At 47.6% G+C, this 21,844-nt stretch overlaps 1 protein-coding gene across 5 annotated transcripts in view; it reads right to left on the bottom strand.

Annotated features, from left to right (window-relative positions):
* MAPKAP1 (MAPK associated protein 1) overlaps positions 1 to 21,844 on the bottom strand; it is a 79,566-nt gene that overhangs the window by 15,788 nt on the left and 41,934 nt on the right. For 3 of the 5 annotated variants that reach the window (XM_030231363.2, XM_030231364.2, XM_050980806.1), the window contains 3 exons: positions 20,264 to 20,373; positions 5,403 to 5,510; positions 36 to 176 (listed from right to left, as the gene is read on the bottom strand). In XM_030231363.2, the coding sequence (XP_030087223.1) occupies positions 36 to 176; positions 5,403 to 5,510; positions 20,264 to 20,373 (359 nt within the window). The remainder of the gene's footprint in view (positions 1 to 35; positions 177 to 5,402; positions 5,511 to 20,263; positions 20,374 to 21,844) is intronic. The other 2 variants (XM_050980808.1, XM_050980807.1) reach the window with 2 other exon arrangements.

The raw sequence follows: 21,844 nt of genomic DNA, 5'->3' as shown, positions 1-21,844 counted from the left end.
GAGAGGCAGAGATGCCAGGCCCCGTGCCCATTTACCTAGCTGCACGTCCGTGGTGAAGCGCAGCCGGTGGATCATGCTGACTTTGAAGGACTTGTAGTGGTGGCTGCTGAGCATGTCCTGCACCGTGGCAATGTCGATCTGGGGGTCCTCCTCCGACACCTCCTCTCCTCTTGAACCTGCAAGACAAGGCCCGGGGGCTCCTGAAGGCAGCTTTGGCTTGGGGCACAGCCCTGCCACACCTGGGGCTGCCCCAGGGACTCTGAGTGCCCGGGAGCCTGGCTCTGGGACCAGGAAACGCCACCCGCCACCCCAGGGCAGCCACCGAGGCACCGAGGCCACGATGACAGGCACTTGAGGCTGCACGGAGAGCAGCACACCCTGAGAGCAGCACAGCATGCTGCATGGACAGCAGTGAGAGTGGCACAGCATCCTGCATGGACAGCAGTGAGAGTGGCACACCATCCTGCATGGACAGCAGTGAGAGTGGCACAGCATCCTGCATGGAGAGCAGTGAGAGTGGCACACCATCCTGCATGGACAGCAGTGAGAGTGGCACACCATGCTGCATAGAGAGCAGTGAGAGTGGCACACCATCCTGCATGGACAGCAGTGAGAGTGGCACACCATGCTGCATGGACAGCAGTGAGAGTGGCACACCATCCTGCATGGACAGCAGCACAGCATGCTGCATGGAGAGCAGCACACCATCCTGCATGGACAGCAGTGACAGTGGCACAGCATCCTGCATGGAGAGCAGTGACAGTGGCACACCATCCTGCATGGACAGCAGCGATGCATCGCATGAGAGGCACACCATCTGCATGGAGCAGCACAGCTGGCGGAGGGCCACATCCTGCATGGAGCAGCAGTGAGAGTGGCACACGCATCCTGCATGGACAGCAGCCCATCCGATGGACAGCAGCACACCATCCTGCATGGAGAGCAGTGAGAGTGGCACACCATCCTGCATGGACAGCAGCACAGCATGTTGCATGGAGAGCAGCACACCATCCTGCATGGACAGCAGCACAGCATGCTGGGGCCAGCTCCCCGCTGGCACAGGCAGCCCTGGACCCTGTACCCCTGGCCCTGCTGGCCACCCACAGCCTGGCACCCAGCAAGGAGGCCACCCAAAAGCCCACCCAGAGGTGTCTGTCCCCAGAGGTGCCCCCTCGATGCCAGCACAGATCTCCCAGGTGCCAGCAGCACCTCGGGCACGCTGATGTGAAGCTGCACTTTATTTACTGATTAGTATTCTCATTACCACTGCAGGTACTGCCTTATAAAAGGCAACAACTCATTAAGCCAAAATGCCAATTACTGAAAAAATATAACACACTTTAAAGATTTTTTACATTTTATGACGTTGGATTAACACCAATTTCAACATTACTATAATGTGATATATAATTGCACAGAGTAATTTCGATGCCAGCTGCTAATAAAGCACCTCAGCTCGAAATGATCATTCAGATGCTGGTAGATAAAGTGGCATAAATATGTTTGAAAACTGATTTAGCTTCTTACAGGAGATCCTGAGGAATGACACGTTTTGTTTAATATCCTGGCTAATGTAGTCCTAAAAGCTGAACCAACTGCCAGTTCAGAGAACTAAATTTGCTGCAGGAGATTAATGAAAACTCTGTATTTTGCTGAAATTTTAATAATGGGAAGATGAGATGATGGAGTTTTAGTACAGATCTTAAAGCTCCAGCAAAGCAGGTACCAACTTGTCAGATTTTTCACTATTAATTTTGCTTGAGACTTGTACTGTTGGAGTGGCCTCAGCAGTACTCCACTGTGAGCATCTGCTGTAAAATGAGTCCAAAACCACATAGGGAGCATAAAGCAGGAGATTCCCAGGTCACAGAATTTCACCACAGCTTTCCCAGTGCTGCCCTCCTCACACACCACGGACCCTCCTTTGGGGAAGGGGGACACCAAAGGGTTAAGCTGCAAACTGGGCTGTGCCATTCGACTTGAAAGGATTCCAAAAATCAAATTAAACAGCCTCCATGTGAATTTATGCAGAGCCATCTTAACACTGCAACCACTCCATGCTCCAGAATGACAAGATAAATTGTAATGGCTCCTTCCGAGACATTACAATGCATTTTGTCACAGACCCCTGTGTTAATGTCTCTATACTATGGATTATCATAATGTATCATGTCAAACCCTCATGCTGCACTACTCCAAAGATACACTGAGATATGTCAAACTTTTTGGTGCACTTAAAAGCATCTTGAGAGGCTGTGGTGTGGCAGTGCCTGGCAGTGAGGCAGGAGGGTGGCAATGGCACTGCTGCCCCGCTGCCCAGAGCCAGCCAGGACCCTCCTCAGGCTGGAAACCAGTGGGGTGTCCCCACAGCCCTGTCCCCACACTGGTGGTCACAATGGCCCCTGTGCTGGGACAGGAGCAGTGACAGGGCAGAAGTGACCCCTCCAGCTGACCCTGGGCTGCCCACACAGCCCCAGGACAGAGCTGAGTCCCTGCGGAGCAGAGCGAGCTCGGTCACATCTCCTCCCTGGAATCCCGAGTTCCAAATGAGCCTGAGAGCAGTGGAAAACCAGCACCAGCTCCACGAGCTGGGAGTGAGGCAGGAGCCAAACCAGAAGCCTCCTCCTCCAGGGACCCAGCTGAAGCAGGAGCCTCCTGTGCCAGGGCCCCCTGCCAGCCCCGAGCAGAGACAGAAACGGCACCTCAGGAGCACTGGAATGCCACAGGCAGCCTGCTGCAGAGAAGGGAACCTGCATTGCCTCGATAAAACAACAAAACACAAAGTTAACTGCACTGCAAAAATGTCCCTTATTACTTTAATGTACTAGAATATTGCTTAATGAAAGTTCTTAATTGCAATACAATTAATTACATACACAGAGTCCCCAATTACATTTTCCAATAAGACATTGGCTTTGCTATAGGTCTAAAGGCACTAAACCAATTTTAATATATTAAGACCAATTTCCCTTGAATACTAATTACTATCTAATGATAAAATGAGAAAGAGGAACTTTCCAGAAGTAAGATGGCAAGAATAAAACTAAATTAGCCATGAACGGCTTCCTACCACACATAAAGGCATTTCACATTACAAAGTGCAGCTTTCAGTTTAAAGATAAATCTTTGTGCAAGTTAAAAGTTCTGCACGCTGGAAGCAGTTTATTAGCTTGAATGCTATTAGTAAATGCTGACTGGAAAGGGGATTTCTCCATACATATTTCTTAATAATGGAAAGTTTTTGTTTCATTTAATACCCTGAAATATAAACTTTCTCTTTGCCCAAAGGAATGTGGCTGCTCTTCTCCCAAGAGATGCTTCCCATCATCCATATATATATTTATAAATGACTATGAGACTATGAAGAGCACATTTACAAGTAATAGCTGTTACAAGAGAGTTTTTTCTGACTGGCAAATCAAAGCTAAAAGTATTTCAAATCAAGACAGAATGCACAAAGTGAATATTTCAGTTTGCTGATAGGATTGTCGAGCCATTCTTTTATTATGAGTGCAAAACTGTCAATATTTGCCTGCCAAAAGCTGCTCCTGAGCACCCCAAAATCCATTTTCTGCTGCAGGGGGAGCCAGGCTCTGCACAAGGCAGGGGCAGTGATCCATGTCCCAGACTGGGCTGCCCTGGAGCCCCTTGTGCAGGGCCAGGGCAGGGTCACCCCATCCCAGCAGGGCTCAGAGCTCCTGGATGGGCACCCCTGAGTGCCAAGGTGCTCCCCAGCTCGGGGAATTTGGACCCAGCAGCCTCAGGGATCCATCCCACAGCTCTCCAGGGCTCTGGGCAGGAGCAGGGCTCGCTTTGGTGTCCCCTGGCCTGGGAGGGAAGGGGAGCAGTGCAGCACAAGGGCTTCAGGAGCAGGGAAAAGAGTCCCCTCCACACTCTGACTGACATTTATCCTGAGCCAAGGCTCCTGAGGCTCTCCTGGAGCAGAGCAGACTGGCTGCCTCCTGCTACACCACTTGCAAACTTCCACCAGGTTTACTCTTTCAGGAATGGTGCAACCTGAACCAGTCACTCAGCAAAGACCTGCAGGAGATACAACCAGGATCCAGCCACAGCCTGGATTCCTCCACAGATGATGAAAATACATTAAACATGCAGTACCTACAGCATTCTTTTAATTACAGAGCCTGGGTTTAAAAAAATGTTATTTTAAATCACAAGCAAAACCCATGGAAGTATGACTAGTGAGCATCATTTCATAGATGAAAAATCAATACAAAAATAATAGGTGGGATGCAGACGTCGGGGAATTCTGGCTTGTGGAAGAGCACAACTCGATTAGTGAGGTCAGAATTGCTCCATTTCCTCAGCACAGCCCCCCTGCTCCCTCTTGCCAAGGCCTCTCCTACAGTTTCTCAGAACCATTTTGTGCAGAAATGAAGCAGGAGCACCAGGAACATTTTGGGAGCAAGTCCCAGCTCAGGGAGAGCAGCAGGCAGAGCTGAGAGTGCAATCCCAGCCCCAGCAGCACTGGGAGCTCAGGCTGCTCCCTCCCTTGTGCTCACTGCTGCACCCAGGGCTGCTCTGGGGATGCTCTGCTGCCATGCTGGGCTCAGATGCACTTGCTGTGGCCAGAAAGCACCAATGAGAGGTTTAACCTTTGCACAGAAGGAACAAACTCCTCCACTGCTTGAAGCAGGCTCTTACAATGGCTGTGTGCAGTGTTCTTGGCTGAGGGCAGGACTGACTGGCTTTACTCATTAGTACAATCAATATCTTTACACAAAATGGAATGAAAGAGCACCAAACCTGAGAGTGTGGCTGCTGTGAAGAATGAAGAATGGATCAAAATTCCATGGGGAACAAACACAAACCAATGTTAAATGTCCTTTTTTTAAAGTTTCATATTGTTTCAAGTAAAGAAATAAATCAGGAAATAAATATTAGTATCATTAAAACAGTAATAGAATAAAAATATTTGAGCAGAGCTGGAGAGAAGATTATTTGTCTGGCACTTCAAAAATCATCAAACTGCTGCAGTTATTTCTGCATGGTTAATTTCTTTAAATGGTATTAGAAACCCCCAGTGCCTCTGACAGCCACAGGGACACAGCCTGCAGACCAACCCCTCGACTCACTGAGCAATGTCTGCAGCACAGACAGGTTCATATTTCGTGTTTTTCAGGGTTGGTCATAACTTTACAGAGCAGTTTAACAGCAAAAGATTAATCATGAAGTGATAAACAGGATGCAGACTATTTACTAAAGGTATGAAATCCATCATTTCCCTCTGGAATATTGTTTTGGCACCACGGAGAAGTGCCTCGGGACAGAGAGTCTCGTCAAAATGTACTTGCCCAGACAGCACAGCTTGTGTTCCAAAATACATAACTTATGTGAGTTTAAGCAGTTTACAAGAGCAAAAGTGAAAAGGGGAAACATACTGTTCTCCCGGACAAGGCAGAATTCCAAAGTGCTCTGGCTCTCCAAGGTACAGTCTAAATCTACTGGGACATTAGGTTCACTCTGCTTCTCCAGCCGATACTGAGGACCTGAAACATAAAGTAACTTGTAAAATCATCTGTTTTCTAACAAAGTGATGGCTTAGCACGTTCAACTCACACGAGGTTCCTGGCAGCCCAGGAGCACAGCAGGTGGGTGCTGATGTCCCAGAGCCCTTGGCCAAAGGAAGGGCCCTGTCAGCAGCTGGAGGGTGGTGTGGAAGGAAACAACACATTCCCGCTGTCTCCAGCTGTCCCCTGACCTGCCAAGCCCCTGTCCAACACTCCCACCTTGTCCCTGGGCCAGGTGAGCTGCACCAAGCCCCTGCCTGGAGTGGGAAACACCCCCAGACCTCGCTGTATGCCCTGGGGGCATTTCTGGGCATCTTTCCTGAGTGAAGAAGCCCCCAGTGTTTGCTCCCTGCAGCCCATCCCTCTTGCCTGCACAGAGCACTGGGAAGCACCTGGGAAGGAAATCAGCCCTTCCTTATGGACTGCATCACACAGAGGGACAGATGCTGCTGCTTTTAGTTATTTTCACATTTTAACAGTAGATCTTGAAGGTTCAGGTGCCAACTTCTTTCTTGCTCAACCAAATCCCCAAAGTAAGGACAATACCACTTAAAAAGTAGTTTTACAACTACAAAAAATGTATAAAATGTATTAAATGTATAAAAAAATTGCTTTTACAAAAGGCCATTAAAAAAAAATCTAGTTGAATGGCTCCTTAAACTGCATGGCTTAACTGGAACAGAACCAGGACACTCTGATCCAATTCCAGGTGAAGCCCCATGAGCCAGCTCCAGCCCTGCTGTCCTGACAGTGGTTGGGAGAGGCCCTGGTGGGGTGGGGGGAGACCCAAGTGCCCCGAGTTCCAGGTGGGACCCAGAAGAAGAAAAGCCCCTTCCAAGGGCAGGAGCTGGTGGGGCCAAAGCCCTCCTGTCCTCGCACCACTCCTGCTCACACCTGAGAGCTGGAGTGCACACCAAGTTCTCAGCTGTGTATTTTCCATAAACAATAATTGTCCATAAATAATTTCCCATCATCCAGTAAGATAACCTGAACAGATACCTGAACAATCCTAAGTGATTTAAAGCCTCTTTAACCAGGTCTCAAAGTAACAAAAACCCTAGAACTGAAATTACAAAATCTGTTCCCTCTTCACCACTACTTAAAAGATTTCTGACTGTTTGCTGACTTTGAATTACGAGCACATATGATGAAATATTTAAAATATATAAAAAAATTAAGTCTTTCAGCCTCAGATGGCATGCCTAAGGAATGGAATTTGTTGGCCAATTAATTTTAAATTTACTCCAGCAGAATTTCAATTACAGCTGCTCATTCCATCTCCCCACAGCCACGTGAGGCACTCGCTGCTCGGCCGGGCGCGTTCCTCCCGGGCGGAGCGCTGGGGACTCTCCTTCCCCCCAGTGCCACTCTGAGCAGATGCAGTGCCAGGCTTTCTGCAGGGCACAGGAGCCTCCCACCCTGCCCAGCACAACCAGAGGTGGCACAACCAGAGGAGCTGCCAAAGCATCAGCAGGGCAAACCACACAGCACAAAGAAAGGCAAACAGACCCAGCAGCAGCACTGCTCCTCTCCCGGCTACTGGAATGCGATTAACTATTTAAATTTAAAATAAATTAGATAAACAGAGGCCTGCTTGTTAGGCAGAAGCAAAATATACTGAATTGAAACAAATCTCAAAGCAGTAAATCAATTTGGATTTAAAATCTGGTGTAGGTTTAAGATCAGGACCAGTGAAAGCAAAACCCAATGGCTTTGTCTGTTCATCCCCAGCACCTTCCAGGGGTTCCTGAGCTACATCCAAGGGCACTGCTGGCACGGATCTGAACATGTGTGCTGTTGGTACCCAGTCCCAAAGCCCTGCTCAATGGGAGCACACCCTGACACAGCGGAAGGGTCAAAGGTAGGCAGGGTTCATGGTCCCTCTGTGAGGATCTGATTCCACCAGCTGGATCCACCCCAAAAGCATCAGCCCCATCAGACACAGTGCCCACGGTGCTGAACCCTGAGGAGAGCCAGCAGGGATCACCCCTCAACACACCCTGCAGTGGCTCAGGGTCATTTCTGTCTGGAGCAGCTTGAGAACTCCATGATCAGGTAAATTGTTTTACCCAGTTTGTGTCAAGCCTGTGTTAACTCTGCTAAGAAAGCAGGAAATAGAGCTCCAGAGCAGGAGCCAGGTCAGCCTGCCTCATGGATAACTCCTTAAAACCAGAAAATACTGAGAAATTAATAAAAAAGTGCAAATGGATTTTCAGAGAGTATCTACTCTTCAATTATGCTTTAAATATCTGTCCACATTTACATGACCTCTGCTTGCCAGCAGATGAAGAACGCTAGGCTGAGTCTGTGGAGGAGTTTTACTATCAGGCTTCTCTCACAAGTTCAAATGATGTCACTGTAGTAGAATATTGGATAATTTAATGGTCTCCTAATGGAATCCTGCTCTGTGAATTTCAACAAATTTTCAAGTGGCAATACCAAAGATGGATTTTATGGATTTCTGTAATCTCATGCAAACGTTCAATGCAGTTGTAAAATAAACCTTTAAAATCCTGGCCAGTGTCCCAAGCCAAGGTTTCCTGCTGCTGGCAGCTCCCAGGGCTCCACACCCCTCCTGGGGGTGATCCTCCACCACAGACACCCCTTCCACCTGAATCCCTGTGGAACCACTCTCACCATGGATTCTGTCCACAGACACCCACCTGGCTATTGCAAGACACCCCTTTAGAGACAGGAATGTTCACCAGGAATTAAAAACAAGACCCCGAGACCCACAGTTCCCTATGAGCACACAAAGGTGCCTGGGAAGAATCCCACCCTGTAATCAAATTAAGGGTCCCCTTTGCAGAAGGGAACAGCAACTGCACACCCACAAACCAATTCTGTTGCCATTTAAGCTGCAAAGCTTTCAGAAAGGGCTTTTGAAAGCACGACCCATCAGTTCTAATTTTTAAAACTTATCCTTTCAGTCAAGACTAGAAAAAGGCCCATTCCAACTTTTATCTCCACTACAAAGTGCTGTTATCTTGGGCTGTTGTCAGGAGCTCTCTCTCTCTTTCTGCTGACAAGCAGAGACTAGAGAGATAAGATTGGGAACGAATCTCACTTCTCTGAGTAAATAAATAATCAATACTCATCTAAATGTAAATGAGAAAGTATCCCCCTCTGATAACAGGGCTCTTATCAAACAGCCAATTTTCTGCAGACATTTGGCCTCAACCAAATCACCATCATTCAGCCCCAGCCTAATGGCTAAAAATCGTAACTAAATTGAACCGATCACCAGAGATCAACTAAGTTCAGCCATGGCTACCAAGGGTTCAAATGTTTGGAATGCAATTTTTCCCCCATTAACTTTCAATAGCAATGAAGAATGCCACGGTCAGGGGTGAATCTGCACAATAAACAATACTAACACTGCAACAGGGAACAGGCTTTGAACAAAACCCCAACTAAACCCCTCTCCATCTCCAGACTAGTTACTAGGGTGAAATAAGGATTACAGAAAGAATATTTAATGTTTGTGGTGTTGTCAAACCTAAACAAAAAAGACCAGTACCAACAAAAAACCCCAAACTGTTGAAAACTGAGGCTATATTTTACAGCACTAGTCTCTGTAACAAAACACATCCCTGTGCCTGTGTATCCCTCTCTTCACCTTCAAGAGCTCCCATAATCCTCACCAACACCCCAGCTCCACCCGTGCTATATCAGCTGTTTCTGCTCCCTTCACAGTCCATGCATATGTCCAAAACACTTTTGAATTTCCCATTTCCATGACATTTACCTCCTGGATTTATTACACTGCGTGAGGAAAAGTATTCCTCTTGTTCCAATGAGCCATTGCCACCCCAGAGTTTGGGGTGAGCAGCTCCTGTCTCTGAACTACCAGGATAAACCTTCCCAATTCACTGTCCCCACCACCTGCACTTCACAGACCCCTCCTGTACCCAGTTGTGCCTTTTCCACACCAGAAAAGCCCTTCCTCCTCAGCATCTGCTCCTCATTTCACGTGCCTGATCCATTTCCATACTCATCCTTTTCTGCATCTCTTCACTTATCTTTTTTGGGACAAAATACAGCAATTAAGATGTGGGTACATTGGGATTTATGGACTCCCAATAAATTGGGAGTTCCTGGTGTTCCATTTGTCTTTCTGCCTGCTCCTACTGGGAGCTGAGGTGTTCAGAGAACTGCTGTGATGATACTGGATACTTTTCCTGACTGATGGAAGGTAATTAGAGCCCATCGTTGCACACATATAGTTACAGTTGCTTTTCACCATGTATATTATTTTGTACTCATTGACACTGACTTCCCTCTCTCGTTTTATTGTCCTGTCACTCAGCACTGTGGATACCTCTGCAGTGCTTCACAGACAGCTTTTATTTGCACTATTCTTACCTCTTTTGTATCAACAGCACATTTTGTCACATCAGCATTCACATCCTTTCCATGCCCCACATTAAGGAACAATGCAGGTTCCACCAGTTCCACTGGAGCTCCACCAGTAACCTAGTTACTAATCACCAAGGGCCATTATTCCTATTCTTTGTTTCCTGTCTTTTAATCAATTATTAATCCATGTGAGGATCCTCCTTCTCATCCTGTGACAGCTTAATTGCTTTATGAGCCTTTGTCAAATCTTTTTTGGAAATCTAAGCATGCCATGGCAAGCCCACCATCCCTTTCAGATGGTCTCTGGCTCCCTCTCAGCCTGCTGGAGCCCAGCCTGCTCTGCCAAAGCCATGCCCTGTGTGCTGCATTTGCTCACATGCCATCCATTAATCCTGCTCTTTGCTAGGGGTTCCTGATACAATTTCAGTTTGCCTGGTGAGAAAGCCCAGGCAAACCTGTCTGTCCTTGAACTCCTTCCACAAAGCCCTGCCAGCCCCCACACCTGAGAGCAGCTGGTGTGAGCACCACCTTACACGTGGTGTTAATGGGGCAGCATCTCCAGCCTGACCTCAGCACACTCAGACACTGCTCCTGCTCCCAGGGCTTTGCAAGCACCACAGAGCCACAGAACGGCTCAGGGCAGAGGGGAACCTCATCCACTCCCTTCCCCTGCCTTGGCAGGGACACCTGCCCTGTCCCAGGCTGCCCCAAGCCCTGTTCAACCTGGCCCTGGGCACTGCCAGGGATCCAGGGGCAGCCACAGCTCCTGCGGGCAAAGGAAATGACAAAGGAAAAGAAAATGTAACAAAGAAAACCAGAAAGAAAAGATCAGAAACGTGGGCAGTTAGGCAGCCACAGCCCAACAGCCACGGCGACAGATGCTGGGCAGGAGGGAACAAGCAAAAGGGAACTGAGCACAGGCAGAAGGCAGCAGAGCAGTCAAAAACCCCTGTTGATAAACACTTAACACTGATGTCTGTGGGACTTTCCATTTCAAGTCCCTCCTTTCACACAGATTTGTGATTTATTGCTTTGCTGCTCCATCCCTGGGCTTTGAAAGCGTGATTCTGCTTGAGTTTGAACTATATTTATATTTATTTTTTTGTTATCGCTTTTTTATTATTGCTATAGAAAATATTTGCTGGAAATATGTTGCAGCTATTACAAGGTCATAAAAAAGAGGAGATTTATGTATTTCTATCATTTCAAATAGTCTGTCAGAAAGTATCAGTCGTGCTAAGTGTAAGACTGCTGGATTCCAGCGCTCCCTCTGCCACCACATGGGCAGCAGATGGAGGAATTAAAATAGCTCAGTGTGGAGGCTCCTTGGGTGCTGGCTGGGAGGAGGGAAATCGAGGCAGCTCCTCATCCCTGGGGAGGCCTGGGGGAACCCTGGCTCCCCGGGGATGCTGGACATGGCCCTGGGCCAGGGGATGAGCACTGGGCCATAACCCAATGGGCAGAGGGAGGATCAGGGTCAGTGCACTGAGGAGAGCAGGGCAGAGGGCTCAGGCCCCCTTCTGCAGGAGCCTTCTCAGAACATGACAGAAGGGGCAGGATTCCATTGTGTGCTTGGCAATGACAATAAAACAACAGAAAATATGTAAACAGTGAGAGAGGAACTGGCTGCAGAGCAGAATGTTTACATCTCCAATCATGCTGCTGCGAGGACGCCTTAAATCTGTTTATCCGCTAAAAATCCCCAAAGCCCCTCAACACCTCTGAAGTGGAATAAAGATTTTATCATTACAAATGCAAATACTGGTTAATAAATAAAGATATTTAAATAGTGAAAACAAACTTTTAACATTATGCACAAGCACGAGAGGTTTTTTTTAGCCCAATCTGTTTTTCCTTAACTTGCACTGTTGTGACATTACTGAATTTTACACACAGTTATCTGCCTCTCTCCACAGAAATACAGATGGTTTTTGTAGAAATAAACAGTCATTTATATGAAACAATTGTAAAATAGTTTATGGAAACCAGTGGTGTAATGCATTCAAATAAATGCCAGGCCTGGTTGATGGAGAGCCAAGGTGTTAAATCACACTGCTCAGGAATTCAGCTGTGGGAAACAGATAGTAAATCCAGAGTGACAGAATTTCCAGTGATGGCAAAGGTTTCTGACATCTAGTCCAGTACACAAAAACTACAGCAGTTCAAACCTATTTTACTTAACACTACCTTGACAGCCAGTGAAATTAAAGAATTTAGTCAAAAGCCCCTTAAAAAGAAACAAACACTTCATTTCTGGATTGCTTTTCTGGGGAACAGCAAATGTGCAGCACGGCCAGCAGCAACCCGGGCTGTGCACAGCTCAACAGAAGGGTTTTACTTAATTGCTACCTTTTTGCATTAGCAATGTGCAGCTCTAAAAAAAGCTGAGACAAAATCATCGTGTTTGATCTGTAATGTAAAGCACCTACAGCAGAAATCCAATGCAGAGATTTTATTTTAAGCTCTGCAGCTGCCCCGCTCTCAGCCCGGCCCCATCAGTGCCTGGAATTGTCCCCAAGGGGCCGTCCTGGGGCCAGCCCAGGTGGGCATTCCTGACTGACCAGCACCAGGGCTCGCCCACTGCCGGGGTTTCCAAGTGACAAAGGTGCTTTTCCCTGGCTGGGGAGGCACCAGAGGTTGTTCTGCAGGTTTGGGCAGCACAACCACTCGAGGGCTCAGGAACCAGAGCAGGGAGGAGCTGGTCCCACCAAGGTACCAGGGATCAGCACAGCCTCTGCTCATCACAGTGGGTGAAACAAACACAAAAATCTCAGTCACCCAAACGCTGAGCTGCACAGGCTAAAATGTCACCTAACCTAGAGCATTATACCAATCAGCAGAACCAGGAACCACATGGATTCCTTACCAACAGAACCAAAAGAGACCCTGCTCAATATTTCACCTTCATTTTGGAGGCTGGGCATGAAATGCTCTTCTGGGCTGTACCAGCCCCTCACTAGCCCAAGGCACAGGGCTAACTAGCCACTGCTGCTCTGACCAACTATTCCCACACTTTATTCCTGGTGAGCACACTGGGGTCTGCTCAGCATCAGCGGGCTGGGGAGAGGGAAAAGGGGTTGGAATAAATAAATCATCCTGCTGCAGAGCTGAGCTGAGCCTGGGCAGGAGGAAATCATTCCCAGCAGCTCCATCGGCCCTCTCTGCACCCAGGGGAGTGCCCTGCTCCAGGGAACACCCCCAAAACTGGGCAGGGAGCAGCTCTGCCCCTGCCCGCATCCGCCCGGCTCCGAGCGGTGAGGGGAGCCAGGCACAGCCCTGGGAACTCTGGCACAGCCCTGGGAATGCTGGCACAGCCCTGGGAATGCCGGCACAGCCCTGGGAATGCCGGCACAGCCCTGGGAATGCCGGCACAGCCCTGGGAGTGCTGGCACTGGCACTGAACAGGGTGCCCTGGGTGCAGGGAGCCCTGACCCACAGGAGCTGGCAGGTGCTGCCCCAGCAGAGTGGGGACAGCGTGGGGACAGCGGGGCCGTGTCCCAGCTGCATGGCCCAGGCAAAGCAGTGCCCAGGTAAGGCAGAGACCACCGGCAGCAGCAGGGACCCTGAGGGGTGTGCAGGGATCCCAGAGGGGGTTGTAGGGATCCCAGAGGGGGTTGCAGGGATCCCAGAGGGGTTTGCAGGGATCCCAGAGGGGTTTGCAGGGATCCCAGAGGGGTTTGCAGGGACCCAGAGGGGTTTGCAGGGATCCCAGAGGGGTTTACAGGGATCCCAGAGGGTTTGCAGGGATCCTGAGGGGTTTGCAGGGATCCCAGAGGGGTTTGCAGGGATCCCAGAGGGGTTTGCAGGGATCCCAGAGGGGTGTGCAGGGATCCCAGAGGGGGTTGTAGGGATCCCAGAGGGGGTTGCAGGGATCCCAGAGGGGTTTGCAGGGATCCCAGAGGGGTTTGCAGGGACCCTGAGGGGTTTGCAGGGATCCCAGAGGGGTTTGCAGGGATCCCAGAGGGGTTTGTAGGGATCCCAGAGGGGTTTGCAGGGACCCTGAGGGGTGTGCAGGGATCCCAGAGGGGGTTGTAGGGATCCCAGAGGGGGTTGCAGGGATCCCAGAGGGGTTTGCAGGGATCCCAGAGGGGTTTGCAGGTAGAGCTGCTCATACCCTGCACCAGGCTCTGCAGGGCTGCTGTAACGATCCCAAACAAAGTGCTCGGAGCCAGAGGCACTCACAAATACCATTAAGCAGAAAAGCACGAGTGTGAACACAAGGAAACACAAATTAATTGGCTTTTCACTGTCACAGATGCTGGGGCTTCCATCCCAGAAAGAGTCAGAGCAAACATATGCATCGCCTACTCGAACATATTTACTTTTAAATTTAAACTCCTCAGTTACCATCATTCCATGACAGTATCAAACTTTAATGACAGTTTATTCTAACTGTAGTTCATCTGTTAGAAGTGCTTGAATCTCAGGGCTGTAGCTTTACATAGTTTATCTTTTTAATTCTCCTTTTTAAAATGCATGAATAAATACATGTATGTGTAATCAAAATACACACACACCTCCCTTTGGGTAAGATGAGGAAGGAAAACCTCAGCAAGGCCCACAGCTCCTCTAGCAGCTGCTTTAGAACATTTAAGTCACGAAATTTGACATTAAACGTGGTGCTGACACTGACATGTCAGAAACTGAATTTTCAAACACAACTCAGAGCTCTCCTCCCCAGCTGCTCCTCAAACAAAGATGAGCCCCAAGCAGAGCCCTCCATCTGAGAGTCTCCAGGTTCTGAGGGTAACCTGAACTTTGTGTGAACAAATCCAAACCATGGCAATAACCAACCACCACAAAACCTGGCTCTGGTACAGACTGTGCTCCCAGGCACCAGGGGATGGAATAGGCTCCTTTCCCTGGCCTTGGCAGCTGTAATTCCTCTGATTCTAGCGTAGACACTAAAATATGATATGGAGGCTTTTATCTTTAAGTCCTACGCCTGTTTCTTGAATCTTTCTCTTTTCTTATTATTCAGCTTCCTGTGCCAGTGAAATAATACACTTAAACAGACCAGGAAGATTATTTTAAACTATTTTTGGTCACTTTACACATTTTAAAGAATGCAAAAAGCACTGGTTGACAGCTGTTAGGGACTTGAATGTTATTGCAAAGCAGCTGTTTTCATTTATTGAAAAAGTATTAATCTTTCTCCAAACTCACAGAACACTGAGCTAATAACTCTCCCTCTAACCTACGGAAAATACAGGTCACGTCTGTGCAATGTTGGCAGAAGGTTTTGTTTATAACAATTAAACTTGTAGAGCGTTTTGTTCTTAAAAGGACTGAGCCTTTCTGGTCGGGGGATGTTTGCAGTCGGAGGCAGCTATTAAATAATAATCAGTAGCATGTTCACCCTGCAAAGAATTTCTACTTGAAATCAGACAAGATTAATCAGAGGAGACTTCTCTGTTCACTAGAAATTTCAGATGAAGAGAGGCTGACACGGACCAGGAACAGGCAGGATTACTCCAACATTTCAGCATTTTATGTTGTTTAGTTTTGTCTCTCATCTCCTTCTAAGAACATTCGGGTTTTATATACTGACATCGATGCTTAATTTGTTTGAAAACAAAGCCTCTGCACACATTCTCTCTGCATTGTTATTTACTTTGCATTAGTATTTATAGTCCATTCAGCTGAGCTCTGGAGGAGAAGGCAACTGGCATCCCAGGGAATGTGTTTGTGGAAGAGCAGCAGGAATGAGACAGCTCACAGGCAGGGAGATGACTTCCAAGTGTACATATAGTTCCTGCACATATTTAATTTGAGAATCACCATGGCATCAAGATACATGAAGTATCAAGGATGAAGTCACCATCTTTCTTATGTTCTTAAAATCCTAATCCATGGAAACATATTGTGTAGGGAATATTGAGTGCAGGCTTCAGTGCAGATATAAAAAGCCTGATAAGATCTCCTTGCCTGCTGCACACTGTGGGCTGCTGTCAGCCCCAGCCTCAGCTGAGCCCTGGGATCAGAGCATGGGCTGTGCCTTCCACCTTGGAAGAACTCTGCCTGCCTTGGTCCCACTGAGCCTCCCTAAAAAAGCAGGGTTTAAAGGGCACACCTACCACAACCCAAATTTCTTACATGTTAATGGGGTAACACATGAGTGCTGGTGAAAGTAAGACCAGCAGAAACACACACCAGACTGACTGAGCAGGAAAGTCATTTCCCAGCAAAGCAAATCAAGTTCTAGGGGTAATGGTGTTTTACAGCTCTGCAACATGACCTGAATGACCTACAAAGCTTCCTCTGCCAAGCCCCAGGGTGGGATTTTCAAGCGTGCCCAACAGCTACCTGCTCCAGAAGTTAATGTTAACTGATCTCTGGGGAGCAGAATTATCCCAAGCACTAAAACACCCAAATCTCACCTTCTGAAACAGCTTTTCAGGCCTCGGTGTTAGAGCTGTTCAAAATCCAGACAGCACGGTATCTGACATTTTTACTGATAAATTCAAGGAGAACAGGAAGTTCTTATGCTCCCAATCTCCAGCATGTGAGTTCTTTTCTGCAGATCTGCCTCACTGCAGAGAGATTTTATATTTGCACCATCAGCTGCTGAAGTGCCCAAAGAAAGGAAATGTAGGCATGGTAGGATTTTACAAAACAATCCTTAAACTACCTCTGGACACGAGGGCTGTCCAAGGGTTGTTGTCCCAGTGTCTGAGCTGTGCTGTGCCCAGCCAGGTCCCTGTGGCACTGATGGAGCTTCCAGCTCCCCTCTCTGTGCCCATCCTTGGGCTCCTTCTCTCCCATCTGAGCTGTTTTCAGAAAACCCTCTTGCATGAGCAATGCCCCTGAGCACCCTCAAGGTGGCCCATCCTGGATTAGACCAGTCTCCCCTAGAAGCTCAGCCACAACTGCAGTTTTATTTCCAGCCCTCCCATGAAATATGCCTGTGCAATACACGCTGCTGAGCACGCAATAGGTTAAACAAATTGATGATAAAGTATTCGACTTCGTTAGTTTTCATTACCATAAGAAAACATCAATTACATTTTCTATTTTATGAGTGTACACAGGGGAATCCATTACAGTAGGGGAGAGGCTGTACGACTCCTGCTGCTGCTTTCTCCTAGCAAAAAGAACAGTTTGTTTTTAAAGGCACTGACACCAGCCCAGAGGACGGGAAGGCACACCGGCGTATCTGCACAGACAGCTCCTATCCCGATTTATCCAGCCTGGCTCCAACTAATTAAACATCTGCCTCAACGATTTCCTCTGCAGATTTATCTTCTCCAGTATGCAGCACTGACTGGTTGTTACAGGCTTTTTCCTAACTCACAGCCATTCCCGTGTGCTTCTCCCAGTTGGTGATTTGGGCAGGTGGCAGGGGATGATCCAGTGTTCCCATTAACCCCCCGTGGGTGCCTGTGGTGGGACAGGTCACCAGGTCCCACAGTCCTGCTGCAGGACAACCACATCCTCTAGGAGAGGACTCGGGGCCAGGCTCTCTCAGCTACAACACATCCAGTTACTTCACCACCTGCACTTCCCCTTGACTGGCTCAAATATTATTATTTAAAAATGGTCAGGGTTCATGTGTCAAAAGCCCTGAGACACTAAGAAAGAAGAATTGCAAGGAAGGTGAAATAGTTTGAACAGTTTGCAATAATTTTATCTCAATACAGCTAGGCACAGTCAGTATATTGCTGCTGTTTTTCCAGGCCCTTTTCTATGAAGAAAAGGTTGTAGCCCACTTCTGTCACCCACTGATCAGTATTTTGCTACAACAGATAATCTTTGCTGGCTGAACAAAGTATTTAGAGAAAACTAGCCTAGTGTTTTAGCCCCAGTCATGCTGAACAAACCCTCCACAAGTGTACCACAGGAATTCCTCAAATTTTCCTCACCCAAAGTAGCCAACCCAGGTTTGCATTTTCCTACCAATTCAGGACCAGTCTGAACAATGCCCTGTAAGTCAGTGGTGAAAACAGATCAGAAAGAAACTGCTTCTACCAGTACCTGACAACAGCATAAACTGTAATGCAATAAATTCATCTGTCCTGAAAAGGCTGATCTGGAGGCCCATTGGAGACAGGCAGAAAAGCTCATGGGCATTTCAGTTTTATTGAAATATTCTAAAAACTTTCAATAAACAGGTTCAGCCTATTTTTAGTAACGACTTCTTAAATATCAGACCAATCAGCTTTAAAGGAAACATTGCTGAATGAGGAGAAATGTTTCTCCTAAATTATGTCTTATATTTTATTCAGAACTTTGACATCCTAATCCACTGGTTACTAATGACCTGAAGCACCCTGGCCCAGGCCTGTGCTGTGCTAATGCTCTGATCTGCAATTCCATCTATCCCTGCATCTCCCGGTGACAGCGAGAGGCACATCCTCTCCAGTGGTGAGGGATCTGGGGGTAGGTGAGGAATGATGGCAAAATCTTTCCTTTTACTCCTGCTGCAGTCTCTCTGTGCCCACTGTGGTGGCATCCTGAGCTCTCCCTGCCCTCAGAGCATGGCCAGCCCGTGGCAGATGGGGACTGGCACAGCCTGGCTGGATCCAGAGGGTCCCCTCTGTGCACACAGCTACAATTGCTGCTGCTTTAAAGATAACAGCAAGACCTTCCTAAGCACCCCCACCCCCTTAAAGCCTGATCATCTACATTTTGGGAGAGGGATGCAATTGGGAATAAGGAAAGGTTTGGATAAGCTAAGTTAATGTTAATAAAAATTTCTAATACATCCCTATATACCCTGTTCCTGAAAAGGGTTCTGAGCAGGAAGGCCAAGGCAGCAGAGGTGAATGTACTAGCTGAAGGAAGAAATGCCAGGTCCATTCCTTCTCTAAACTACTGAGCAAAAATAACAAAGTCAAAGCAGAATCAAATTTCAAATGGACAAAGAATAAAACATCTGTTACACGAAGCGGGGAAGCAGTTTAAAGACTGAGCTAAGTGAATCCTTTAGCAACCTCCCTTCAGGGAAGGGAAATCTGACCCCAGGAAATAAATAAAAGTCACCCAAAAAGTGAACAAAAGAGGTGTTTGAAAAAACCCCACCACCATTCATCGCCGCTAACGACTTGTTCATTATGAGTGATGATGGATAAAGACTTCTCACGCTGAGATGAAATCAAGATTTATATGCATTGTTTCCTCTCCCAACTTGTGGGAAGATCATCATCATTTAATTCTATCTCTGCGGCCAGCGATGGGCATCCAGAGAGCCGGTTATCACACGGCGCAGTCAGCTGGCAGGGCCGGCCGTGCCGCTGGCACATCTGGAGCGCGGCGCGCAGCCGGCCTGAGCGATGGCTCCTGGCCACCCTCCAAATTGCTGCAGCCTGCCGGGGCTCCTCTCCACCCCCGGCACTGCTCCTCTCCTCCTCCCCCCCCCCCCCCTTTTTTTTTTTTTTTTTACGAGAATCAGATTTTCATTGCTCCATTCAATTGCTCTTCTCTGCCATTTTTTACAGCTCTTATCGTTCCCTTGGAATATGGCCTTGAGACAGCTCATCCGTGTCCTTCACTGTGTTATCTCTTCTAACTTTTATTAAAACTTCAGCTCTCATCTGAAGATAGCTAATTAAATCCATGACAGATTATAGACGCATTTAAAAACTGCACTGAACTACTTTTTCTAAGGAGAACGGGGTTTATTTTCTTTTAGTTAAAACTGAGGGTGTATAAGGAGGTTTCATTCATTTACAAAGACAAGATCCTTATCTTTCCCACTATATAGATGGGTTTATATTAAAGTTCCTTTGTTGCGTGACAAGACTCAGTGCAATTTCTCTCAGTAATTATTTCTTGTTACTGGAAAGATCTCTCAGCCTTATACTTCTGAAATATATACACTAACATGTATGTGAATGCACCTCTACCCCCCAGAAAAACATTGTTTAGAGTAGAAATACGAGCACTGTACATTGTCCTTTTTTAAGTGTTCATATGCCTTAACTATAACAGCATTATTTTGATAACGTTGCAGAAAGAAAATTTTTCACTACAAGTAACAATGAATCCTTGAAATTATTTAAAATCGCACTAAGCGTAATTTTCTTACATAAATTAGAAGTATATATACAAACTCTATCATGGGCTGGACTTGCTGTACTTCTACCCATCATCCCAAATTACCATGAACTGGTCTTGAATGCAAATGGCTTTGTTATCATAAATAAATATTTGCAGGAATGGATATACTGCTCTGCAGCAAACATTATGCAGCTCCTGCACTGCCAGCTTTGTGCCAGCATGGAGAACACAGACCTGTGCGCAGAACTGCTGTGAGTGGGGCTGGGACACAACCCCCCAGAACCTGAGCAACGTCCACACCAGTTAAAAAGAGATATAAAATATACTCGTGGAGAAAACACCCTGCCCTCTAGAAAATAGGATAAATAACCCACCTGAGCCTCTCTGTGATCCCTTCCTTCTCTTTAAGGCCTTTTGTAAGATATCCTTCATGGTGACCTTCATACTGTCCACCTGAATAAGTGAGAATCCATGAGCAGCATTTCTGCAAGACAGATGCACATGCAGTTTTACAAAACAATCATCACTGGCAGCTCCCCGCAGCCCTCGTTAGCTTCAAGCAAAGCCCTCGTTAGGCACACGTTAACGAACTTGGGCTGGAAAGGGAAGTTAAAAGGAGAAACCAAGCAAACTGCCTGAGCAAGGCAGAGACAAAACCAGCCAAAATGGGTTGAGATTTAAGACAAGGGGTGTAAGGATTTTCCTAGTTTATTGTTATTTTTGATCACTTGGCATTCAGCATTAGAAGAGAAAAATGAGCCAGCGTACCTGGGGGGCTCCTCATCTCCTCAGCTCGTGTCTGTGCTTTCCAGCACACTACAGTAAAGCAGTTTGCAGCGGCATTTTCATCCGTGTCCCACACGTAACAAACCTTTAGGGACAAGGGGCAGCACACCCCTCAGTGGCAGCAGCTTTGCAGCACTATCGGGGTATTGCTCAATGCATTATTCCCAGCCTGACGGGGCTCCTTTGGACACGTTTTTGTGAACACAATGGCACAAAATCTCCCAGAAAGATCCAGGGCAGTGGGTCCTTGTCCTGGCCATCACCCATGGGAGAGGCCACACAGGGGGAAGGACTGCAAAGGGCATGGGGACAGCTGTGGGGGATACTGCTGCCAAACACCGAGAGGGGCACCCCTGGGGAAGCAGAGAAGATGACAATATAATAGAAGGGACTCTGAATGAGCAGATCAGTAAATTTTGCCCCTTAGCCCTGGCAGTCAGTCTCGGCTCATGTCAGTAGATGTCACTGCAGACAGTTCCAGGGAAATCCGAGAGCTGAAGGCTCCCACTGGAGAGATTGCTCTGCATGGAAAAAACTGGTTTGCAAAGCTATTTGGGCAGGAGGAGGAGCCTCGTATCTGGCAACCAGGAATTTTAATCAGGGAGTACAGCTCTATATGAACAGCACAGCTGGAATATTTTTAAAAGCAACTGGCAGGCGAAAGCAATCCAAGCAACACAAGTACATCCTGCAAAACAAACCCATATTACATGTCACTTTGAAACACAAATGCTGGGGCCAGAGGTTGGAGCTCAGGTCACGTCAGACACGGCATCCCCAGCCCAGGGAGACCCAGCCAGGACAGAGCCCTCGCCACTCACTGCTCAGGGCACCGACTGCAGGGTGACACGGGGGCCAGGAGCCCCTGCCTGGCCACGTGCTGGTCACAGCTCAGTGTCCTGGGGGCCACTCGTGCTCCTGGGAGCAGCAGCCGAGCCTGGGCTCAGGAGAGGTCCCCCCTCGCTGGCGTGAGACGCCGTTTCCCTCTCCTCGGTTGCGCGTTGGTCTCATCTGAATTTCATTTTCAATTCCCTTTGTTCCTGGCAAAATGAAACTGCCTAAAAGCCCAAATTTATGTTCTCCAGACCATTTATTATTTATAACTCTATCTTACTCGTCTTCAAACCAAATAATCCCAACCTTTTCATGCATCTACTTTTCCCTCTGTT

This window comes from Serinus canaria, chromosome 17, assembly GCF_022539315.1.
Source record: "Serinus canaria isolate serCan28SL12 chromosome 17, serCan2020, whole genome shotgun sequence".
Taxonomy (NCBI): domain Eukaryota; kingdom Metazoa; phylum Chordata; class Aves; order Passeriformes; family Fringillidae; genus Serinus; species Serinus canaria.
This window is presented reverse-complemented; position numbering and strand designations above follow the sequence as displayed.